The sequence below is a fragment of the Berghia stephanieae genome, chromosome 5, assembly GCF_034508935.2.
Source record: "Berghia stephanieae isolate SIO BIC M18660-M18661 chromosome 5, UCSD_Bste_1.3, whole genome shotgun sequence".
Taxonomy (NCBI): domain Eukaryota; kingdom Metazoa; phylum Mollusca; class Gastropoda; order Nudibranchia; family Aeolidiidae; genus Berghia; species Berghia stephanieae.
The window spans coordinates 27,072,237-27,097,236 of NC_088364.1; the positions used below are offsets into that span (position 1 = coordinate 27,072,237).

The 25,000-nt window shown below is 35.8% G+C and overlaps 1 protein-coding gene across 1 annotated transcript in view; it reads right to left on the reverse strand.

Annotated features, from left to right (window-relative positions):
• The window catches only part of LOC144974119 (dynein regulatory complex protein 11-like), a 28,458-nt gene extending 6,385 nt beyond the window's left edge, over window positions 1–22,073 (reverse strand). The window contains exons 1-9 of the mRNA XM_078917017.1: window positions 21,998–22,073; window positions 21,608–21,775; window positions 20,859–20,941; window positions 7,321–7,490; window positions 5,322–5,555; window positions 4,377–4,570; window positions 3,693–4,188; window positions 2,140–2,445; window positions 1–5 (exon numbers count right to left, since the gene is read on the reverse strand). The exon at window positions 1–5 is cut by the window's left edge and continues 223 nt beyond it. Coding sequence (XP_078773143.1) covers window positions 1–5; window positions 2,140–2,445; window positions 3,693–4,188; window positions 4,377–4,570; window positions 5,322–5,555; window positions 7,321–7,490; window positions 20,859–20,941; window positions 21,608–21,744 — 1,625 coding nt within the window. The 5' untranslated portion in view covers window positions 21,745–21,775; window positions 21,998–22,073. The remainder of the gene's footprint in view (window positions 6–2,139; window positions 2,446–3,692; window positions 4,189–4,376; window positions 4,571–5,321; window positions 5,556–7,320; window positions 7,491–20,858; window positions 20,942–21,607; window positions 21,776–21,997) is intronic.
• Window positions 22,074–25,000: the final 2,927 nt, after the last annotated feature.

The window sequence follows — 25,000 nt, forward strand, 5'->3', positions numbered from 1 at the left end:
AAGATCTGTGGATGAATGGAATAATAAATGAATGAAACGAATCAACTAGTTGACGAACCAATTTTTCCGATCGGTTTTATGACGAAATTTCAAATAACAGTCGAGTGACGTCTGCAAATTTAAACGCCATTTGCTTGACTCCATTAATCATATGATTACCGAAGGCTGGCGAAGATGAGGCAGTGAAGTTCGTTTGCGTGGTGAAAAGTCTGTTAGTCCGATACAAATGCAGAGTATATAGAGAAGGTCAATCGGCCGATCCTTCAATCGACCAACCAACTAACCAACCAATCAATCAACCTATCGACTAACCGACCGGAATAATAAATAAATAAATAAATAAATAAATAAATAAATAAATAAATAAATAAATAAATAAATAAATAAATGACTAACTGAAGGAATGACATTTCTCATTGCATTAATGAATTAATCAATCAATTGGTTATATGAAAACAAATCCACAAAACAGTTAAACACATAGCATACTAACAACAACTTGATCCAGACAATATTGTGAAACACATCCCTGTTGAAAAAAGTCTAGACTCTATTCTTATTTAAATCACTATCAGGTATCAAAGAAATCAAACACACACACGCACACACACACACACACAAACACACACACACACACACACAATTGATCTTCAAACCAAATAAAAAAATGAATTAATTAATCAATAATAATGATAATAATAATAATAATAAATAATAATAATAATAATAATAATAATAATAATATAATAATAATAATAATAATAATAATAATAATAATAATGATAATAATAATAATAATAATAATAATAATATATTATTATTATAATAATAATAATAATAATAATAATATATAATTATAATAATAATAACTAATAATAATAATAATAATAATAATAATAATAATAATAATAATAATAATAATAATATAATAATAATAATAATAATAATATAATAATAATAATAATAATAATAATAATAATAATAATAATAATAATAATAATAATAATAATAATAATAATAATAATAATAATAATAATAATAATAATAATAATTAATAATAATAATAATAATAACAACAACAAACAATGAAAAAAAAATAGATAAAGAAAAACAACAACAACAACATAGCCTAATTCTAATGTTCTTTGCTATAAATTCAATGTTTTAGTAGCTACACATCTTAACTACGCCACTACCACATTATCTCATTCATCTGTGGTGTTTCAATTATCCTGTTTTGTTGATAAAGGGGAAACCCGAAACGTTCATTTGATCTGTTTTTGTAATTAAATTGAAGCTTACATTCAACTTCACGTTATTATTTATTAGCTACACCACCCGACGTTATACAGATTTGAGACGATGGGTCACAAAGTATTTTCACAACTTGTGATATAAATGGAGTTATTCAGGACAAGCTTTCTATAATATTATGAATGTAGAAAATTTGATGCAAGGAATGTTTATGCTACTTTGCTCACAATTCTATGAAACACCAATAAATACTAAACAATCCGATCTACTAATAATAAACGACAATTGGGCAAAGAAGTGGTAACGTCACTCCTTCTACTCTTCCGGTTCTAAATTCATTGAAAGTATTATGTAACCAGTTTTTGGAGTACTAATTGTTAGAAATTGAATCATAAGCAGGTGACATACTTATTTTAGTAGCAGCGTGTATAGGCATATTCTTAAGATTATCGGGCTTAAAAGATCGATGATGGATGATCTATATTGACAATCAGCATCTTATATGTAGACTAGAAAATAAGACACCATCATTCTGAAACCAGAAGATCAATTACACAAGGATATGCCCAGTCCTCCGGAAGAGTGGTTTTACACTTCCAATGAAATTGGAACCAGTATTGTTGACATCATTTCTTTTGTTCCCTTATTCTATTTAGTGGCAATGAAACAACAATAACAAGTTAGCGATTACGTTCACCGAACCTAAACGATCGACCAACGACGAGGAAGAAAACCAGAATCTGTCCTTAGACGACGCCGCACGTTTCCCAGGTGTCAGTGTGGTGATTCTAAGGACAGAGCCTGGTTTTCTTCCTCATCGTTAGTAATCTTTAACTTGCTAATGTGATACGAGTGCGTAAATCTCCCGTTATAATAACAACTCACCATTTTTCGGACGTCTCCAAGGTCATGCTTGAATTCCATATTCTTGTTGTCCGTCGGGCACATAAGGTTAACCTCGCCTATGAAATCCTTGAGATTCACGGTAGGAACCTTCTTCACGACTCCAGCGAGGACAAGTTCCTTGTAAAGGTTTTCCAAAGGCTGTCCCTCAGTTATGTCTTTGCTCCTCTTCCTCTTTCCCTTTTTCTTGCCCCCTTTTTTCCCCTTCTTTTTCTTTGGCTTTCCAACTTTCTTTCTGGCAATGCCCTTTTCAAGGTCCATCAACTCCTCACGCATCAGTTCATCAATCTTCGTGAGCAAATGGCAAAGGATGTTATAAAACATGCAATTTCAATTCTCCTCTTCTCTTCCATCCCCTCCCAACCCCTTAACCGCCTCATCCATCCTCTGCTAACTCCTTAACCTCCTCCTCCTCCTCCTCTTCTTCCTCCTCCTCCTCCTCCTCCTCCTCCTCCTCCTCCTCCTTCTCCTCCTCCATCTCCTCCTCCAAAACAAACAACTTTATTATCATTCCCATCAGTACCACCACCACCAGATAACATAACAATATATAGCGTTCATTTCCTAATTGATAAAATGCTCATCGGCGCTTAAAATTACAGATGGCTCACACGCATAGCCACAGACTCATACACTCACAGCATACACATATGCACATCCATTGTATACTTAATAACAAATTCATTGTTTCATTATTACTTCAACTTATTTGATATCTGTTTACCTTTTTTTCTACAGCAACATTTTAAATTTAACAAACAAGCAAAAAAATTTTTTTTGAATGTGAAAAGCATTCTTGATGCTCGCCTTTGTTGTCTGGTGGTATGACATTTGCTTATATGGTTCGAATTTCGTTTTTGGCAGCGCCAAGTTGAGTACTTGGAAAGCGCTGTTTACTTACATTTTCTCACCATCCTCAAGTGCAAAATGTGTATCTGGTAGGTAACAGCGTCTCTCTGTTGATAAGTAAAACAAATTGTAATAGCGCCTTACAGGCGTCATGTCTCGACGCGTCTTACATGTTAAATGTTCTTCTAGGCTTGGGACCCCTGTAAAGCTCTTTTGGCAGATTCAAATTAAGGGCATATCGCACTCCACAAAATTTAATTTTTTTTTTCTTTTCTCCTACCACCCTATCCTTTATAATGATGATGATGGTGATGCGGCTTATGTGGTCTACTGGTAGGATATTTGCCTTCGGCTCAGAAGGTCCTGGGTTCGGGTGTTGGTCAGAGCGTTGCATATTTGAGTCCTTGGAAAAGGCCCTTTACTCACATTCTCTCATTATACCCAGAGGTAAAATGAGTACCGGCCGTTAACAGCGTTGTCTTTGTCGGAAAAAGAATTATAATATTGCTTAACAGGCGTCATAATGTTTTGTCCTACATGTTTAGTCTTCTGTCGACCAGAGACTCGTTGTAAAGCGCTTTTAACACGTTTAGTGGACATTGCTTTATGTTATGTAATTTATATCACACTAAACAAAAGATCAAAGTTTGGTGTTTTTTTCTTCCATCACCCCTAACCCGAATTACCTGTTGTCGTAATGCTTCCTCTCCACTGTTACGTATATTCTCCAGCATCAGATTCCTGTCATAGCGCTGCTCACTGTTCCCGTCCACTCCTTTGTCTAACCAAAATTTATTGAACTCCTCCGCAATGGGAATGATACCAGGATCAAGAAATTTTGACTGCATCATCACAAAAGGCCCTTCACCACCGGCTCCGCCTTTCTTGCCTTTCTCTTTCTTATCTTCTTTCTTATTGTCTTTCTTATCGTTCTTTTCCTTCTCTTTCTTAGCCTTGGCCTTTTCGTCAAACATTTCTTCGATTTCATCTTCGACTTCCTCAACAGTCTTCTGAGCAAAAAGCAGGAGCGATCCGCCATCCTCTTCTGGTGGGTAATCCGGGAACGAGCCCATCAAATCATGATATTCAAGAATCCATTGGCGTATCTCCCTACGCAAGTCCGAGATAAATCGTTCACTTTGTGTCTCAAAATATGTTGAGGTTGATACTTCAAAGTCTTTACTGAAGACGAAATAAAAGTGCACAGTTTTGATATATCTAAAAAAAAATGTAAAAAATTGTGATGATGATGGTGGCAATAATTGCAGCGATGATGTTGATGATGATGATGATGGTGGTGGTGATGACGACGACGACGACGACGAAAGCGACAATGACAATGGCGATGATTATTGTTTTGATGGACGAACCTGTATTCATCCTCGTAATTAAGAGCCTTGTTGTAAGTCTTCACTTGCAAGGTTTGTTTCTGTACTTCCCAAACTTCGGGGTCAAGGTCAGTTGGTAAAAGCATACCGATCAACACATCGTTTCTATTTCTGATGGCTGGCATCTCTTGTCGAACTCTGTATCCTCTCCAAAGGCTCTGGAACTTTATGATGCCCTGTAAGTCGAATTATGAAAATATAACCTGTATTCTACTAAATATAATAAGTACATAGTAACTTTTTCGACACCCAACATCCGACCTTATAATATATTCCTATTGATCTGAAGCCCCTGAAGTCAAATTTGAACTTACTCTGAATTCTACTATCATGCTTATTGTACAGAAGTGGCATATCTTGTGTTTTATTTAGTATTTGCTTTCGATCTTTTCATCGGATCAAAAATGGCCCATTCCTCCTAATTTCATAGCATAGCTTTTTATTAAAAAAATATTTTCTAATTATTTTTAAAAAGCATTCATTATCTTTCTTTTCTTCTTCTTCTTCTCTTAATTCTTTTTTTTTTTTTTTTTTTTTTTGTCGTCGTTTCTGTACTTCCCAAAACTCGGGGTCAAGGTCAGTTGGTAAGTCCATAATGATCAACATGTCGTCTATTTTCACTGATGGCTGGCATCTCACTACGAATTCTGTATCCCCTCCACAAACCCTGAAAATTTATGATGCCCTGCTTGTCGAATTATGAGAACATACATAGGCTGTATTCTACTAAATATTATTAAATAGTCTTTCCAACACCCAACCTCTGACCGATCATATTTCTATCAACGTGGAGTTACCGTAAATTGTTGTAGTAGAAGGGTAGTAGTAGTAGAAGGGTAGTAGTAGTAGTAGTAGTAGTAGTAGTAGTAGTAGTAGTAGTAGTAGTAGTAGTAGTAGTAGTAGTAGTAGTAGCTGTGAATTACTCACATTCTCAACGTCATCTATGTCAAGAGAATGGCGTGCTAAAAGCCTTTTTCTGAGTTCGTTTTTTCTTTTGACTTCTTTGGCTTTCAATCTTCCCACGTACGCACGCTGATTCCTCTGTATCAACAGCACCGCCTCTGGTACAGTGCACATAAACGTTTCGGCTGCAACCTTCTCGTCTGTGACAGTAGTAGTGTGTAAAATAAAATCCAATAGCACAACTCTTTTGTGAATGCTCTATTGCAGTTAAAGAGAAATAAATAAATAATAATAGAATAAGCTTCTTTTGATTGTGCAATATCAACTATATATTGTTTTTGTAATTTTTTTGGGGGGAGGGGGGGGGGGTTGGGCGGGGGGGGGGGGGGGGTCAAAGCGCTTACTTGAAGCCCCAATCCACGAGCACTATTGAAACTTACACATTATAGCGCAATTATAATTACAGTCGTAATTAAGTCGTACTCGTTAAGTCGTACTCGTTTTATACACGAGTATGAAGAGAAATAAATGTGAGCAACGAATCGGTTCCAGGGTATCAACTGTGTGCTGGCCACAGCAAATTCAAATTTTCATTATAGGATGCAATATTTGTGTAGACCGCAAGTTCACAAAGTAAATCGTTAATGAATGGATGAATGAGTAAAGAAATAAATAGATAAATAAATAAATGAATATCTAAAAATTTGTGTAAAAATATACATAAATAAACAAATAAATGAAGTAATAATTGTTTTCTTAATATTTCTGACAGCGTCTATGTCTCAGCTTTAAATTTCGATAGCGATCACTAAAGTCTTTTTGTCAGTGTCCGTTGATACCAGATTCTTTTCGTCAGCGTCCGTCGATACCAGATTCTTTCGTCAGAGTCCGTCGATATCAGATTATTTTCCTCAGCGTCCGTCGATACCAGATTCTTATCGTCAGCGTCCGTCGATACCAGATTCTTTTCGTCAGCGTCCGTCGATACCATATTCTCCTCGTCAGCGTCCGACGATACCAGATTATTTTCGTCAGCGTCCGTCGATACCATATTTCCACGTCAGCGTCCGCCGATACCAGATTCTTTTCATCAGCGTCCGTCGATACCATATTCTTTTCGTCAGCGTCCGTCGATACCATATTCTTTTCGTCAGCGTCCGTCGATACCAGATTCTTTTCGTCAGCGTCCGTCGATACCATATTCTTTTCGTCAGCGTCCGTCGATACCAGATTCTTTTCGTTAGCGTCCGGAGACACCAGATTCTCTTCGTCAGCGTCCGTCGATACCATATTCTTTTCGTCAGCGTCCGTCGATACCAGATTCTTTTCGTTAGCGTCCGGAGACACCAGATTCTTTTCGTCAGCGTCCGTCGATACCAGATTCTTTTCGTTAGCGTCCGTCGATACCAGATTCTTTTCGTCAGCGTCCGGAGACACCAGATTCTTTTCGTCAGCGTCCGGAGACACCAGATTCTTTTCGTCATTGTCCGTCGATACCAGATTCTTTTCGTTAGCGTCCGTCGATACCAGATTCTTTTCGTCAGCGTCCGGAGACACCAGATTCTTTTCGTCAGCGTCCGTCGATACCAGATTCTACTCGTCATCGTCCTGTCCGCCAGGTCAACTGATTTGATACATATTATGAAATACACCACAACCTGATTTAAATCCAAGGTTTCATAACATTGAAAATACTCTACAATAGACTTTCAAACGCGGGGATGATAAAATGAAGGATACGGTGGGATTAGAGTGTATATACAATTGCATCATGAAGGATGAAAATGCCTTTGTATTCAGAAAAATGAGTGGAGCAGGCACTGATGTTGATAATAAGAGGAAATGAAAGTGAGTAGAAACGTGCCAGAAGACAATAGAGAGTAAAAATTTACGGCGATGGGGGCTCAAACCCACGACCTTACTGTTACAACAACTCCGCCTGGCCACTGGTGGCGATGACAACGACGACGATAACAACAAAGGTGACAACATGAATGACAATGATATAACAGAGCGTTCTCACCGCCATTTTCCTCGCGTGATGCGCGTAACTAAGGGTCAACTCCAATTCATCCACGGGCACTTTCAAATCAAAGCACAGGTTGACCAAATTGACGTATTCACTGACCGATAGCCGCTCAAGTTCATGGCGCATCTCGACAATTCTTCCCGACAATTCTTGTAGAATATTGTCTGGATGGAAATAGAAAGATTGACAGATTGGTCCTATTCTAGCAAAACACTTTTTTGGGGAAAAAAAGGGATAAATACACACACAAAAAAAAAAAACAACAACCAACAACAAAACAACAACAAAAATGTTTAAAAGAGGGGGGAAAATTAAAACAAACAAACAATGACAACAACAACAAATAACAAAACAGTTTTGACCTCAAATATCGATGATGATGATTATGATGATGATGATGATGATGATGATGTAATGATGATGATGATGATGATGATGATGATGATGATGATGATGATAATGATGATGATGAATATGATGATGATAATAATGCACAGTTGATAAGCGCAGCTTATCCTGCTATATTATGCAGGCTCTGTGCACTTAATCAACTTGAAGCATTCGAATATCACAATGTCAACTAAATAATATACTCAGAGTTCTTTATCGGGGTTCCCTTGCCAACAGAAATACTAAACATGTAGGACAAGACATGATGCCTGTTAGACGATATCACAATTTATTCTGACAGAGACAACATTGTTAATGGCCAGGTACTCATTTTACACACCAGTACAGTGGGAGAATGTGAGTAAAAATCCTTTTCCAATTATGCGACGTACCGAGCGAAACTCATCCGGTTAAAGACAAGTGTATAAGACCACATAGATGCACAATCCAATGCAAAGTTTATCCTGGTTTCTTGAGAATGAAACAGACAATAACACTTGCTTACTACCCTTTGGCCCCGTGTGGTGTCCGGGGTCCCTCAACTGAGAGGGTCAAGAATAGCCCAACGCCAAGCCAGCGTGTCGTAAAAGGCGACTAATGGTGTGTGATTCCCCCATCTTTGAGTCACCTGGTCCTCCAGGTTGGGGGTTGGCAAAGGGTTAACACCCCTTTCCGTTAAACTCAAACCGTTACAGAAACGCAGACAGACAAACCAAATCCTTTTTTTAGCTTGGGCGACCGAAGAGTTTCTGGAATTACAGAATTTATGAAGGACAACAGAAAAAGCCGAAAGGACTCTGCTAACCCGATGACGTCTTCGCCAAACAAGCAGCTTCGAATTGCGTCGTGGAACGTTTGCACCATGTATGAAGCAGGAAAAAGTTCTCAAGTTGTGACTGAGATGAGAAGATACAGGCTGCATATACTTGGAGTAAGCGGAACCCACTGGATACAATCCGGACAGAAACACCTCAAGTCTGGGGAGAAGATTTTATATTCAGGAGAGGGGAAAGGATTCATACACAGGGAGTAGGAATAATTCTAAGCAAGTTTGCCTAGAAGTCACTGAGAGGATGGGAACAACACGGAGAAAGGATCATCATGGCGTCCTTCACAACACGGAGTAAGAAGATCAGCATGAACATTGTACAGATCTATGCCCCAACAAATGATGCAACAGATGAGGACAAAGATACATTTTATAGTCTGCTACAACAAGTCATTGACAAGTTGCCAAGGAAAGACATCAACATATTGATGGGAGATGCTAATGCAAAAAGTGGACCAGGATAACGTAGGTTATGAAGGTATCATGGGACGTCATGGCATGGGAGAAATGAACGATAATGATGAGAGATTTGCAAATTTCTGTACATTCAACAGTTTGGTGATTGGAGGATCAGTGTTCCCCCATAAGAGGATCCACAAAGCAACTTGGGTCTGACCAGATGGTGTGACAGAGAATCAGATTGATCATTTTTGTATCTCTCGTGGATTCAGACGTTCATTGGAAGATGTGACAGTACAGAGAGGGGCAGATGTTGGATCAGACCACCACCTGCTATTGGCAAAGCTTAAGCTCCGACTCAGAAAACATGGGACCAGATCACATACAAGAAGAAAATTCGAGGTGAATGCACTTGATGGGGAAAAGAATGAGGAATTCAAACTACAATTGAGTAATATATTCCAACCTCTTACTGAGCTAGAGGAGGACATAGATGTAGAGTCACATTGGGCAAAGATCAAGGAAGTCTACATAACAACTTGCCACGATCTATTGGGGGTAAAGAAATCGGAACATAAAGAATGGATAAGTCCAACCACCTTGGACCTTATTGAAAAGAGGAGAACAAGGAAGGAACAAGTGAATGCAAGCCGAACAAGGGCTTCAAGACTGGATGCACAAGAGCAGTATCGAGCCATAGCTAAGGAAGTCAAAAGATCTGTGAAGAAAGACAAGGAAGCATTCATGAACAGACTTGCAGAGAAAGCAGAAGCAGCAGCGACAGAAGGACACATGAGGATCCTTTATCAAACTACCAAGACACTTGCTGGAAAATATGGGAAACCAGAGATACCAGTCAAAGACAAAGATGGGAAAACTATTTTTGGAAAAGAGGCTCAATCTGAACGATGGAGGGAACGTTTCAACTGCCTTCTGAACAGACCACCACCAGACAACCAGCCAGAAATGAGCTACCAATTAGCTGTGATCCACCATCGATAGCAGAGATTGTGGGTGCCATTAACAAGATGAAAAGGGGGAAAGCTGCTGGACCAGACCAGATTCCACCGGAGACTCTAAAAGTTGATGCGGAAAGAAATGCTGAGGCCCTGCACCCACTATTTGAGAGAATCTGGAATGACGGGATATTCCCAAAGGATTGGAAGGAAGGACATTTGTCAAACTTCCAAAGAAAGGGGACCTCAGTAATTGTAATAATTATCGAGGCATCACTCTTCTTTCTATCCCAGGAAAGGTTTTCAACCGTATTATTTTAGAGAGAATTAAGAATGCAACATATGCTAAACTGAGGGACGAACAGGCAGGTTTTCGGGAAAAACGTTCAACCACCGACCAGATTGCCTCTCTGCGAGTCATAGTGGAACAGTCTATAGAATGGAACTCTCCTCTTATTGTCAACTTTCTGGATTACGAGAAGGCATTCGACAGTATTGACAGAGCAACATTGTGGAAAATTCTGGCACATTATGGACTCCCTGAAAAGATAGTAAACCTCATTAAGGAAAAGTATGAAGGATCAAGTTGCAGGGTTGTACATGAAGATCAGCTTAATGGCAGCTTTGAAATTAAGACTGGTGTCAAGCAGGGATGCTTGCTCTCACCATTCCTGTTCATCCTTGCAATTGATTGGCTAATGAAGGAAACCTTCAAAGGGAGAAGAAATGGGATACAGTGGACCTCCTTGACCTGATGACAATTTAAATAATTAATTAAACCTGAACAAGGCGTAATGTTTTTCTGCACTTCTTCACGTGTAGTTTATATTCATCACTGGACACTGTTGTGCAAGCATAATCCACAGTTTTCTTTATTGCTGCTGGGTGTTTCTGTGAGGTCTATTTTGGTTATCACAAAAATAGGGTCACTAAAGTTATATGACATTTGTCACTTAAGGCTAAAATTGTTGATTATATGCAGCAGAGATTTAAAACCATAAAATAGAAGTAGCCTTAAAAGTGAAGCGGTTTTCCTCTAGACAGACTTGATTAAATATCATGTCTAGCCAGTTAGCTCTATAGCATAATGGTTAAACTGTTAAAATCTAGCCTTCAAGGTACTGAGTTCGATTCCCAATGAGGAATATTTTCATTATCATATAAGTATTCATTTACTAAGTTTTTTGTTGTTTTTTTTACTTGTCACCATTAAAAAAATTGTTCATTATCATTATTATTATTATTATTATTATTATTATTATTATTATTATTATTATTATTATTATTATTATTATTTTTATTGTTATTATTATTATTATTATTATTATTATTATTATTACTATTATTATTAATTAATAATATAATAATAATAATAATAATAATAATAATAATAATTAATTAATTATTAATTATTATTATATATTATTATTATTATTATTATTATTATTATTATTATTATATATTATTATTATTATTATTATTATTATTTATATTATTATTATTATTATAATTATCATCATCATTATTATTATTATTATTATTATTATAATTATCATCACCATCATCATCATCATCATCATCATCATCATCATCATCATCATCATCATCATCATCATCTCATCATCATTATTATTATTATTATTATTATTATTATTATTATTATTATTATTATTATTATTATTATTTTTGTTATCATTATTATTATTATTATTATTATTATTATTATTATATTATTATTATTATTATTATTATTATTATTATTATTTATTATTATTATTATTATCATTATCATCATTACTCGTGGAGAACCCGCAATATTTTCGGAGAAATAATGTATATTATAATGTATACTATTCTACTGTATTGTACTTTTAGATTTGCCGGTCATAATATGCTCGATAATAACAATTTAACATTGACTTTACGGAACAATGTTGATACGCAATTCAGGCGATGTTGGTGGCGGTGATGATGACAGTCGTTGTTTGGTTGAGTGAGTTTCTTTTTCTTTTGAATAGATATGTGTCATTTCAGACCAATGATCCATCACTCATGTACATTTGTAAAATTTAATTACACACCAAATAGTGGACACGATGTCATATGGAAGACGTGCAATCTGTGACCAATGAATTCTTTAAAATTTTCTATTAAACAATGGGCTGAACCAATAATGTTGTTTTTTATGTTGTGATAGTTGGGTGTATTGAACGGTGGGCTGGGCCGATAATATTGTTTACACAATATTGTGACACCTGGGTGTACACTGGAAAAAGATAACACATTGTTTATTTCGCCCTGTATTCAAATACAGATTAACCAAGACAACCAATGTCCAAACGTTTGAAACCCCAATCTTGCTTATCAGATTTTTGGACCGTAATGGAGGTTATCTTAGTTTATCCCTACAGTGGATCCTGATATTGGAGTTGACTTTTAGAGTTGTTTTTTTTATTACTTATACTATTACAACAACAACCACCACCACATCATCACTACCACTACAACAGCAACTACCACCAAATCATCATCACTACCACACTACAACAACCACAACCACAATCAAACCATCATCACATCCACTGTTACAACCACCATATCACTACCACTACTAATCCAACAACCACGACATCAACCTCATCATCATAACAACTACTTTATGGAAGTGTGAAGAACAAAGTACTTTTTATCTTTTTATTTTAGACAACAAAAGACTTTTTATACAAAGGTAGGCCTGATAACAGTGTGAGGTTAAGAGAAATTGATTCATTTTAAAAATAAAAATGAAATTTCTTTATAAAATTGTATTAATGATATAGGTATCATTGTCATCATCTCGATGTTTTGAGTATATATTTTTGTTGTAGTTTTATTTTTCTTCTCTTTCTTCTTCTTGCTTTTAAATCTATATAATGTTTGCTTGTTTATTGTAATAATTTATTATTGCTCTTTCATATAAGGCTTATATGAATACATAGGTATAAATTTAATCAGCATCACAACAAACCTCGCATTTTTTGACACAATATTTGGCATAATTTCACTTCTTTCGTGCATTTTTGTGGCATAATTTGAGGGGAGAGGGGATGGCATTTTCCTGGAGGGACAGCTATATGCGGATTCCACTGCATCATTTAGCCTAAATTTTGTTCTTTTTAAAAAAAATCTGATCAAAATGAAAACAATCTGTTTTGCTAGTGTATTGCACTAATGATATTTACCAACAGTACTGATGGGCGACCGAAGAGTTTCTGGAATTACAGAATTTATGAAGAACAACAGACAAAGCCGAAAGAAGCCGATATACAGAGGAGTGGTAAGACCTGGAATGAGATAAAAAAGTTGGCTCGGGATAGAGAAGGATGGAAACTGTTTGTCTGTGGCCTATACCCTGACCCAGGGTGAAAAAGGCAATGATGACTGATGAAATAATAAAAACTGCACTTTTAGAAAGGCTCATTGACATTATCCATTACTCTACTCATGACGCAAAATCCCCCGTTTGAATTGCGTTTTGATTTCCTTCTAGCCTCACCAGTTTTAATCTATTGCTGTAACTGCTCTTTTGATGAGTAAAAGGCGAGTAGATATAATAAGATGAAGTAAGGAAGGAATTGTAACAAAAAACAAAAATAATATACTACCTATAAAAGGTTGATAAAAACACACACACTCAGACACACACACACACACACACACACACATACATACATACATCACACACAAAAGTAAAGATGAGACATAAGTCGTGGCAATGCTCTCGGAGATTTAGTTGCTCCATGCTTCATGTGTTCCCTCATCAGGGCAAATTGAGCCAAATTTGCATGTCATACCTTACACGTTAGCTGTTAGGTCTCCGTTATATTACTAGGACTCGGCCAGGCATTCGTATAAATCTCAGTCGAATAGGGCATTGCATGTAAAGCAGATTCTCAAAGGACACAATGCTGGGCCATAGTTTTGCCGTCAATGTAGCCCTTTCCATTACTAACAACAATAACATTGGTTGAAATTATAAAATACAATTCGCCTTGCCGCTGATTCACCGGCGATACTGGGTCAAATCATTATATATTCAGCTGTCACAATTGATATGAGACATGTAATGGTCACACACTGTTTGTTGACTAGCACGTCTGCCCAGAATGAAATGTGTAGGATGACTAACCTAAAAACACAACGAAATTAATTGCAGTTTTAATCGTGAGGTTATGACTAAAACCTTTTTTGATATAAAAACGTGCAAAGACTTGAACTCACGTGACAGTGAGACGCCATATTATGTAGTAATGGCAGGGATGATAATGTGGTGGTGTTAGGAATGATGACGGTTGTGGTAATATTCGTGGTTCGGATAGCCAACCCTATTTTTACAAAAGACATAATAGATTAGAAAAATTATCATTACTTGATAGTATCAAGAAATTTAAAATTACCTTATCATTTTTAGTTGCGGATGAGATTATTATTACTTGATAGTATAAAGAAAATAATGAGCACAGATAAAAGCAGCACTGCTCAGGTCGAAATAGAAGGAGAACAACTGGAAAATGTTACAAATTTCATTTACCTTGGAGCACAAATAAAATCGGCACCAAATATCAGGAGAAGACTTGCAATTGCAAGCAACAAACTAAACAAAATTATGGCAATCTGGAAGAGCGAGGAAGTCAGACTGAAAATGAAGATCCTAACATCCTGTATTTTTCCTACTGCAATATATGGATGCGAGACATGGTCTATAACCAAAGAATCAGAAAAGAGAATAACCGCCTTCGAAATGAAATGCTATAGAAAAATCTTACGCATCCCGTGGACAAACAAAGAAAGCAATGCAAACATCATGAAAACACTAGGACTAAAAAAGTCCCTGCTAATGAGTAAGATAAAAAAGCTGAAACTCAATTACTTTGGGCACCTGAAAAGACACGACACACTAGAGAGAGATGTACTGGAGGGCATGGCGGAGGGCAAAAGAGGCAGAGGAAGACCAGAAAGAAGATGGCAACAGGATATACAGGAATGGCTCAACAACGGCGTGACGGAATGTGGCAGATGGGCACGACAGAGACTTCTTCCGAAGGACTGTGTGGGAGGCTATGTCCAAGTGATATGCCACAGAGAGAGAGAGAGGGAGAGAGAGAGAGAGAGAGAGAGAGAGAGAGAGAGAGAGAGAGTATAAAGAGATAATTAAAATTACGTCATCATTTTTTGTTGCGGGTGAGATTATTATATTATTACTTGATAATATCAAGATTTTTAAAATTATGTCATCAATTTGTTGTGGATAAGCTAGAATTGGGTAGAATGAACGTCAAATGGGACTGAGTATTACGACCTAGCAGATTTTCCTAGTATTAATTTAAGTCAATGGATGACAGAATTAGCCTGAAATAAAAAGGTTTTGAAGTTACTCGTATAATATTCGTCTGTAAAATAGTTTTATCATTTTTAGATTTGCCAGTAATTCTGTTCTCGATGATATAAAGTTTACATTGGTTGTTCGGAACAATGTTGACCCCCTATCCTATTTTCTTCTTTTTTTTTTTTTTTGGTGATATGATAGATTATTATCATAATTATTATTATTATTATTATTATTATTATTATTATTATTATTATTATTATTATTATTATTATTATTATTATTATTATTATTATTATTGTTATTATTATTATTATTATTATTATTATTATTATTATTATATTATATTATTATTATTATTATTATATTATTATTTATTATTATTAATTATTATTATTATTATTATTTTGATACCACAAGAGACAATATATGAATATTACAATGGAATTTTCTTACTATAATCATAAAACTTTCTGATAGTAAATGAAAACTTTTTTTAAATTTGGAAAATCTATGCATAAATAAATAAGAAAATGAGAGTAAATTCATTTTGCTTTGCAATTAATGTATGAATATGTTCAAACATTGACGTCATTTAACTAAACACCAAAATGATTTATCATACTTGTGAAACACATTTTTAAAGCACAGTGACTAAATAAATAAAAGATAACAAGATTTGAGCATTACACAATTTTTTTACCTAAATCTACAGTCTGTAGAAATACCCCCAAAACACTCGCTAAAGTAAATGTTTTGGGCTCTAGCATGACGAAATAGCGTATTCCAGATCTTAAAAGAACATAATGATCATACAAAATAACATGTAATTCGCGTCATTTAAAAAAAAATGAATGGTCTTTGCAAAATAAAGAAGTGAACATCAGGAAACACGTAAATTTGCACATTGGCACAAAAATAGCTATCTAGATTATTACGAACAAAACGCATAAAAGATTAAATATCTCTCGAAATAATGCAGAAAGAAGAGAAATATCACATGTTATACGAAACCGGATCTGCTGAAGTAAAAAAAATATCTTAATATTTTGATAAAGTCAATATTTCCTTCTCAAAATTCAACATTGAACATGAATGATAAGCACATTGTTCGAACATTTCTCTATGGTTCGAACCAACAGCAAAAGACAACGAATCGACCTCTTAAAAAAACTCCTATAATCCAAAGATATCACGTTTTCACTTCTGCTAGGATTGTTTTCACTTCCATGCTGCTTTATAGACTTGTCTGGGAATTATATTGCTTGGTTATGCCTTGTCCCTCTCTTAACCAGAAGGGTTCAGTAAAATGTATTATTCCTTTTATGGAGGATGATTTTTCCATTATAAATCTTTGTATGTTATTAGAGGTATCGATACATTCGTTGGCATTAGAGTGCTTCCCTTTTATACGGGATCATGCGCAGATGTATCTTTTGTGAACTCAAACCCCTAGCACCCCAAAGTCTTTTACCGCTTTATAGTCTATGACGCGTGACTGTATCCTGATTTCTGTGTTACTGAATGAACTGTTTGCTAACCTTTAGATAGGATGCTAGTCTGAAATAAAGTACTTTCCGCCACATACACCCTAAAGACCTAGCCACCCAATTATTTTTTATTAACTTCCTTTGTTTGAGAGGCGACTATTGTACAAACTGAGGTATCGCAAATCTCACCAAATCCAACCCCCCCCCCCCCCAAAAAAAAAAAAAAAAAAAAAACATTGATCTCTTTATTTGCTTCTTTGCGTGTCTTAAATTTAATTCTCTTCCCGATTTAAATCAAAAACAAACAAACAAAAATAAAGATCAACCTATTATCCGTTTTGATCCAGTTTTAATGGCGTAAAGAATTATTATTTAACTTCTACACATATACTGTTTCATTAGCCACTAATAACTCTTATAATATATTATTATATTATAATATACATTACAGTCTATCACGGAAGCAATAAAAAAAACGAATAATCTAGAAAATGAAGTGGCACTTCGAAGTCTTTTATTCCTCCAACCTCTAAATGATAACTATTACATGTACCATATCCAGTGGCGTAGGGCCTTAAAGGCTATTAAGGCTAAGCCACAGGTCGTCATTGTCTTGAAAGTATGTAAGAATTTAACAATAAAAAGTAACACTTTTAATTTTCTGTTTCACAAACAATGAAATTCATTGTTGACCTGGTGTTAAAAAACCCTTACAGAGCCTCAAAACTTGAACCAATCACACCGCTTTGAATTTACTACAGCTCGAGTTGTACTCGTGCCACTGACCAATCAGTACAGCGTGTGGCTTTAAAGGTTGAGAAGGCTTCCAGCCATATTCCAACGGTACAACCAGGCGATGCATTGACTGTGCTATGACTGTGGGCATCAAGAGGCATCTTGACGTTGAACTGAGTCATTGTGGCTGTCTTACTCGCAGCCACACACAATGACCTAATTGTTCCATTAATGACAATCGTGTTGTACCTGTTACCCATCCCTCTTTGAAGCGTGTCAGGCATGTGATATTGAATTCCCCATTGTCCCTTTTAACTTGAGTGTGTTAATCGGATGTGTGCAGTGTTTGCTTTTAAAATTTTAATTAATTGCTATTAAGTGTGATGAATCACGTTGATTACCTGTTGGCTATCAATACCAGTTCTTTGAATAGGGAAAATAAACTTTTTGATTAAAAGTCTCGGTCCCCATCAACCAAACGATTTTGTACTCACTATTAAAGACGGGAAACAGAATCGGTCATTTAATTTGATAAAGATTGGTATAGTCGTTTTCCTTGGCTATCGGTGAGAATAGAAAATAAGAGTTTATTTTCTTTTAATTGTATTTTGTTTGGCGATAACAGCAATACAGAATTGTCTTGGACAAGAAGTGGATTTACCTGTTTGAAAAAATTTAACACAGAGAGCATTGAACCATCAGAAGTCTAACTTACATTTAAATATCACCACTAGATTGAAAACCGTTGGTACTCTTCACATAGGTGCACAGATTGACAGTGGCTATCGCTTATCCTTAGCCAGGCATGATGAACAAGTTACAAAGAACATACAAATTTTGGTAAAATAATTGAGTGCATCATATTCTCTCTCTCTCTCTCTCTCTCTCTCTTCTCTCTCTCTCTATATATATATATATATATATATATATATATATATATATATATATATATATATATATATATGCGACAACCAATCTCAAATCCAGCCCCATGCTCCTAAATGACCAGGCTACGCCGCTGACCATATCCCCCAAATACACAAAGGCAATACTTTTTCAATTTTTTAACACATTGGGATGAATCATTGTGTGTCTTTTGTATTTATTTATAAACTACAAGTAGTGGGTATTACTGTGTAATTGTTTCAAAAATGACATCATACCTTCGACCATAAAAATCTACTGTAGTTATAACTAGGCCAAACAATCATTTTGTCACAGCAGCAACATGGCCGCCATGAGTGTATAATATCGTCACTTGTTTCGCTTTTGTTTAGCAATAAATAATAGACATCGAGAGACAAACCAGAATGAAAAAACGTCATGGATAAATTGATAAAATTAAAACGTCGTTTAATGAACACCAAGGCTAGGAAGTCATCCAAAAAATTACAGGTTGATAAAAACCAAAAGAATTAGGGGTTCATTTTGGCTTTTCCATCATTAAAATATACACACGTACGGACCGAGTTTATTATTATTATTATTATTATTATTATTATTATTATTATTATTATTATTATTATTATTATATTATTATTATTATATTATTATTATTATTATTATTATATATTATTATTATTATTAATTATTATTATTATTATTATTATTATTCAACTAGAATGGAAGCTTCAATGTCATTAATGAAGTCAGATATTGTGAACGTTTCGGGTTTGCCCTCTGTAAATAAAATGTGTCTCCGTTAATTAAATTAAACCTTCACTGGAGAATTTCAATTTTTTTTTTTTTATATCTTTGGGCAAAAATAGAGGCAAATGGAAAATCGACCCCTTATATCCAGTGGAAAGCACTTGCCCAAGCAAAATTGACAAAAATGATGACATTATGGAATAGTGAAAACATCCAACTGAAAATGAAAATATTGAGAACATGCATATTTCCAACAGCATAATATGGATGTGAATCATGGACAACCACAAAAATCGATGAGAATAAAATGAATGAATTTGAAATGAAATGCTACAGGAAAATTCTCCGCATTCCCTGGACAGCAAAGGAAACTAGCAAAAATGTGTAAGAGTCCCTGGGCATTGGGGAGCTTTATCTCATCAAGATGATACAGAAACTAAAACTTGCCTTATTTGGAAATATCAAGAGACATGACACCCTTGAAAAAAATGTTCTAGCAGGTATCGTGGTGGGCAAAAGAGGGAGAGAGAGTCCAAGAAGAAGATGGTCACAATACATCAGCGAATGGATGAATAACCCAGTGACTGAATGTGGAAGGATGGCGCAGGACAGAAGCTTCTTTCGGTTGGCAGTTGTAGAGGCCACGCCCAGGAGGGATAAGCCATGATGATGATGATAAAGACCTTGTAATAACCTTCAGTTTACTGTGATAGTGACTCAGTGGCTGATTTCATGGGCTTGATAAGACATTCAATTCAGATTATAATAATCATTGAAAAGAGGATGTGTGGTGTGTTATTAGTGATAGTGATAACGTGTAATTTGCGCGATGATGTAAACAAGACTCTCACAAATGATCTGAGACACAATTGGGCTCAATCAATCAATACAGGCAGATTCTCCTCTTCATCTAGTGTGTCAGAGTCTTCTTAATTCCATCCAGATCAATTACTTACTTCGGTAGGTAGGGAGGACTGCTGTCGAACTTAAGTTCTCTGAGCCTCCAATCAAAATCAAAACAAACTTAACGGACTCAAGCGTTAGCGGAAGTGAACTTAAAGTGTAACCTTTACATTTTAAACCACTGGGTTCATGGGTCATTTACTTAACTCGGTGTAAAATTCGGCCCAGCACCCGGGATCGATACCTGCCCCTCTGCGTACAAATTCGAGCTATCGGGATCCCTTCCCCGATCCCTCCCTGTCGATGTCAAAAGATGTGCTAAACCTGTGGAGAAATTGAGAGATTGCACAAGACAAAGACAATATTCGAAGGAAATAATTTGTCAGCAATTATAAAAAAGTTCGTAAAAAAAATTAAGTAAGTAAATACGCATGTCGGTCAGTAAGGAGTATGTAAGTAAATAAGACTTATCGTAAACATCTTACATACAGTGGAATCCGCGTAAAATCAACACTCTTAAGGTCAACTTCTACTTAAAGTCAACATCTCTCCTAGAGTCCAAATTGTCTTTTTAAAAAGTCTAAGTGTGTTCCATCGATAATAATAGATAAAGTCAACATCTCTTAAAATCAATCAATCTTTCTGGTCCGGCGATGTTCGCTTTATCATGATTCCACTGTACGTGTAAAGCCGAATTTTACGTCCAAATACCCTTGACTCAACATTCATTTACGAAAAACTATTTTCTTTTATCTTTGTTGTTGCGTGGATAAGAAGAGAAATAATAGTCTTTTGCTCAGTAAATTAAAACCTACCCATAAGAATTCGTTTCTGGGCATGTAGCATATTGTCGAAGCATTCTATTATGTTCTTGTATATCATACAATACTTTATGTATCTGAAGCGATAAGAAAAAGGGAAAACAAAAAGAAATTCCATGCTTTTACTTCTTAAATAATTAAATGGAATAGAGGTTTCAGTGTAATTTACAAAGGCAAATGACGTTTCGGTCTTATTTGTTTTTTTTTTTTCAATAAACACGATATGAATTAGACAAAAAAAAAAAGATGAAGAAGGTGGGGTTGTTAAGGCGAATAAGCGAAACACTGTTTTGGTTTTCCCCTTAACAACGCCATTCGCTCATTTCTCCTTTAATATTATAGAATTGGAAATTGAATAGATCGAATATTATGTAGATAATTAAATGAATAAATAAATAGATGAAACAACATAGAATATAATGGGGGGCCTTCCGAAAGCTCCCATATCTCCAGTATCATTTATTTTTTATAATGTTCTAGTAGGGGGTTTGGGAGGGGGGGGGGAACTTTTTTTATAATGTTCTAGTAGAGGGTTTGGGGGGGGGGGACTTTAAAAAATATATATATTAAAAAAAAAAGAATACTGAGGATGTAGGAGCTTTCGGAAGGCCGCCCTACATTTATAATCCATTTAATTTGTGTTTCTCTCTCCCCCACCTCCCCCTACCCACTCTGACAAATAACCCAGCTTTGTAGTCACCCCAGTGACGGGCTATTAGGCGGTGAATACTGTACTACTGTACCTTGTACCGATTTCTTCAAAGCAGACATTCCGTTCCTCGGGCAGGTCTTTGAGAAATCTAGGCCTCTCTATCATAATGAGTCTGTTGAGGTCTTTGTGAGTCCGCTGCCATTGCTGGTTAAAGTAGGCTTGGGACATTTTGGCAATATTTCTATGGGGAATTCAAAATCTGAGCGGAGATGCATGAAACATGGAGGATGAATTATAATAATAATAAAATAAAGAGTGGGACAAACAGTGCAATTGTCAGAACCGCATTTTATTGGAAAGTTACAAAAAAATAGTTGATTTTCTTAGCCATTGCAATACGTGAAGCCAATAATGAATAATCCAAGCCAAACGTGTCTATAATATGATCTTGATTATATTATGGGTTATGAAAATCTCTTACCTTCAATATCGATTGTGATTTGCTCGTTCAATGATACAAGATAATCTTTTTTTTAAATTGATAGATACAAACTTCCGTTCAACTTTGTTTGTGTAGCACGATAACAGACACATTTGTTGAAAAAAGGTTTAAATATATATGTACATTATCATGAATTGGCGGGAAATGTGGGTCATTTTGGTATTAGATCAGTCCGTGACTTGATACTACATTTATTAAAAAATTCCAAGAATTATTAAATTACCCTTGCAATATCATGCAGTCAAAACACTATTACGAACTGCTACATATTAGATTCATGTTAATGTTGACACCAAAGAAGGTCTTGGAAAGACACAAAAGACAATTCAATATTTAATCATGGGCTTCCAAAGATGTTGTGCGAAAAGAGAAGGAAACTAAAATGCCAAAGACTTATTATGAGTGATGACTGATGACGATAAGTTTGAATATCCGCTGCAGATCGAGATGAGATGCCAGAAAAGCTTATAAAAGACTGACAGTGATAAGGAGGCCTACAACATTCTTTAAACTCTAACAAGAGCCAGGGAATCAAAAGTAACATAGAGCACCGTGAAGACAGCAGGGAACAGAATACATGGAGACATTTACTTAATCACAAAAATTCCCCATTAACTGTCAAAAGAAGGAAGCTCTTGTGATTTGGCCATGTCACCAAGATGGGCGGAACAAGACCGTGCTTCAGGATACGGCCATGGAAACATATTATTATGTGAAATGGGGACGCGTTTGCGTTTTTTTTTCCATTTTACTTGCGCTTTGTAGTAGAAAATTCTTGATTCCGGATCTGAAACCTAAGTTGGGATACATATATATATAAAAGAGAGGTTGTGTTTGCATTATCCGAACGTTCATCTCTGAAAAGACCTGACTCCGTCAATAATCCCCAGGTGCAAGTTCTGAATAAAGCTCTTTAAATTATTTATTCGTACTTTTTCATTATCCGTCACTAACATCACAGTAAGGAGCCCATTCAAATCTTTATCGAGCGGGGTGATTCGTATAAAATGCCTTGATTCTGTCACACTGACCACACTTATAGTTGTTAGAAGACGAGACAAAATAGACAATCCTTGACAAAATGTGAAAGAAAATAAAATTTTAAAAAGATTGTCGATGCTGATAAATATTCTGGCAGTCTTTCTTCTCGAACATTGCGGAAGACGATGAAATGGTAGGATTCCAGTTTGGGCGGAAAAAAAAGGGAAGGGGGGGGGGGGGGGGGAGAGAGGAGCGAGGGGAAGATGGTGTTAAATGGGGATGATTTTACCAAGATCTTTAGCAATGAATGCCAAATTGATTCTTGTATTAAAGTAGAGGGCCCAGACGAATCGCGTGTTATGCTGACATGCGCAAACACGGGTGACAGGCACAAGTAGCGGTAATTACTCATAGAGCTCTTTGGGCTGTCTGTAGTCTGGGTGAGTGTTTACCCCTGGCTCTTGAGCTGTTGGCGGGACACTTACAAGTACAACTTTTGGGCTTTGTTCTATTTGACACGACGTGTAATTAGATTCCTTGTAAGGATATTGACATCTTAAGATATATTATAGTTCTGTCATTTCTCCTCTCTGGGTTATGTCTGGGAAATACGGAATTAAAGTTGATGAGCATTCCATGTGTGTTCCCCCCCCCCCTCTCACTCTCTCTCTTTCTCCCTCTCTCTCTCTCTCTCTCTCTCTCTCTCTCTCTCTCTGTGTGTGTGTGTGTGTGTGTGTGTGTGTCTTTCTCTCAGGCACAATTTAATCTAATCACTGAAGAAATAATCAAAATAACGCACTGTTTTAATGACCATCATACTTAAACTATGTTAATAGGACAGAGAAGTCACGACGTCACATCTTCTACTCTTCCGGTTCCGAGATCATTGGAAGTGTGTCTGAAACCAATCCTTCGGAGGACTAATAATGAATAGATTACATGTTGAATCGTACGGTGGCTTAACCCTTTTAGTAGCAGGCTGTATAGGCAGATTCTAATGATTACGGGACATGTAAGAGCGGGGATGGATGATCTTTATTGACAATCAGCATTTATATTTAAACTAGAAAATAAGATGCCATAACTCTGAAACCAGAGTATCAATTGTACAAGGTATGGAGTCTTTTTACAATGTGACGAGATGCTTACAAAACACCTTTCTGATCTATTCCGACTATACAGTTGATTTTGATCATGATACAAGATGATGAGAATGGACTGAAAATTTGAGAACAAAGCAAACAAGCAGACGAACAATTTTTTAAAAATAAACAAATAATCTTAAAATTGTATAAATGAGAGAAATGGCCACTGATAAAATAGGAAAGAAAGTCTGTCGTTCTTGTAACTTTATTTGCATATTTTGATTTATACCATTATAAACTTGTGTTTAATCAGAAACCCCCTCAGAGTGGTTCTATATCAAAAATCATTCTATATTATGAGAAGTTTCATCCTGCAAAAGTTCATCCTTTTACCAGCATTTGCACAATTTGCATGATATAACTTGGTCCTAACGGTCCCCGCTATAAGTCCGTTTAGTCATGGAAAATAGGGTTTGGTTGCTATGCGCGTCAGAACTAGTAAAGTTGTTTTTATTTTCACTTGTTGTAAGTCGATCGTGCTTTATTCATTCTTGAATATCCTACCGTTAATTAAGTAAACATCCCTGACAGGTAGGGCACAAACAAAGTGACAGATATATAACCGATATCAAGTTATTATTTGTTTTTATGATTTTTTCAACAGGTGCAATTCAGTGGATGACAAAATCAACTCCTTAAACGAATGATCGAAACGCCCATGTTATCAAATCAAATATTATTTTATGGCAAACATATGTCAGGGAAGGCTATAAAATAACTTAAAAATCAAAAAAAAACTTAAGTGCTACAGCAAAATATTGATGATTAGTAAGTTTGAAGACTATGCTTTATTTCATAGAGATGTAATGAAGCTGTATCTAATTGTGGAAGGGGGAGGGGGGGGGGGGCGGGGGGC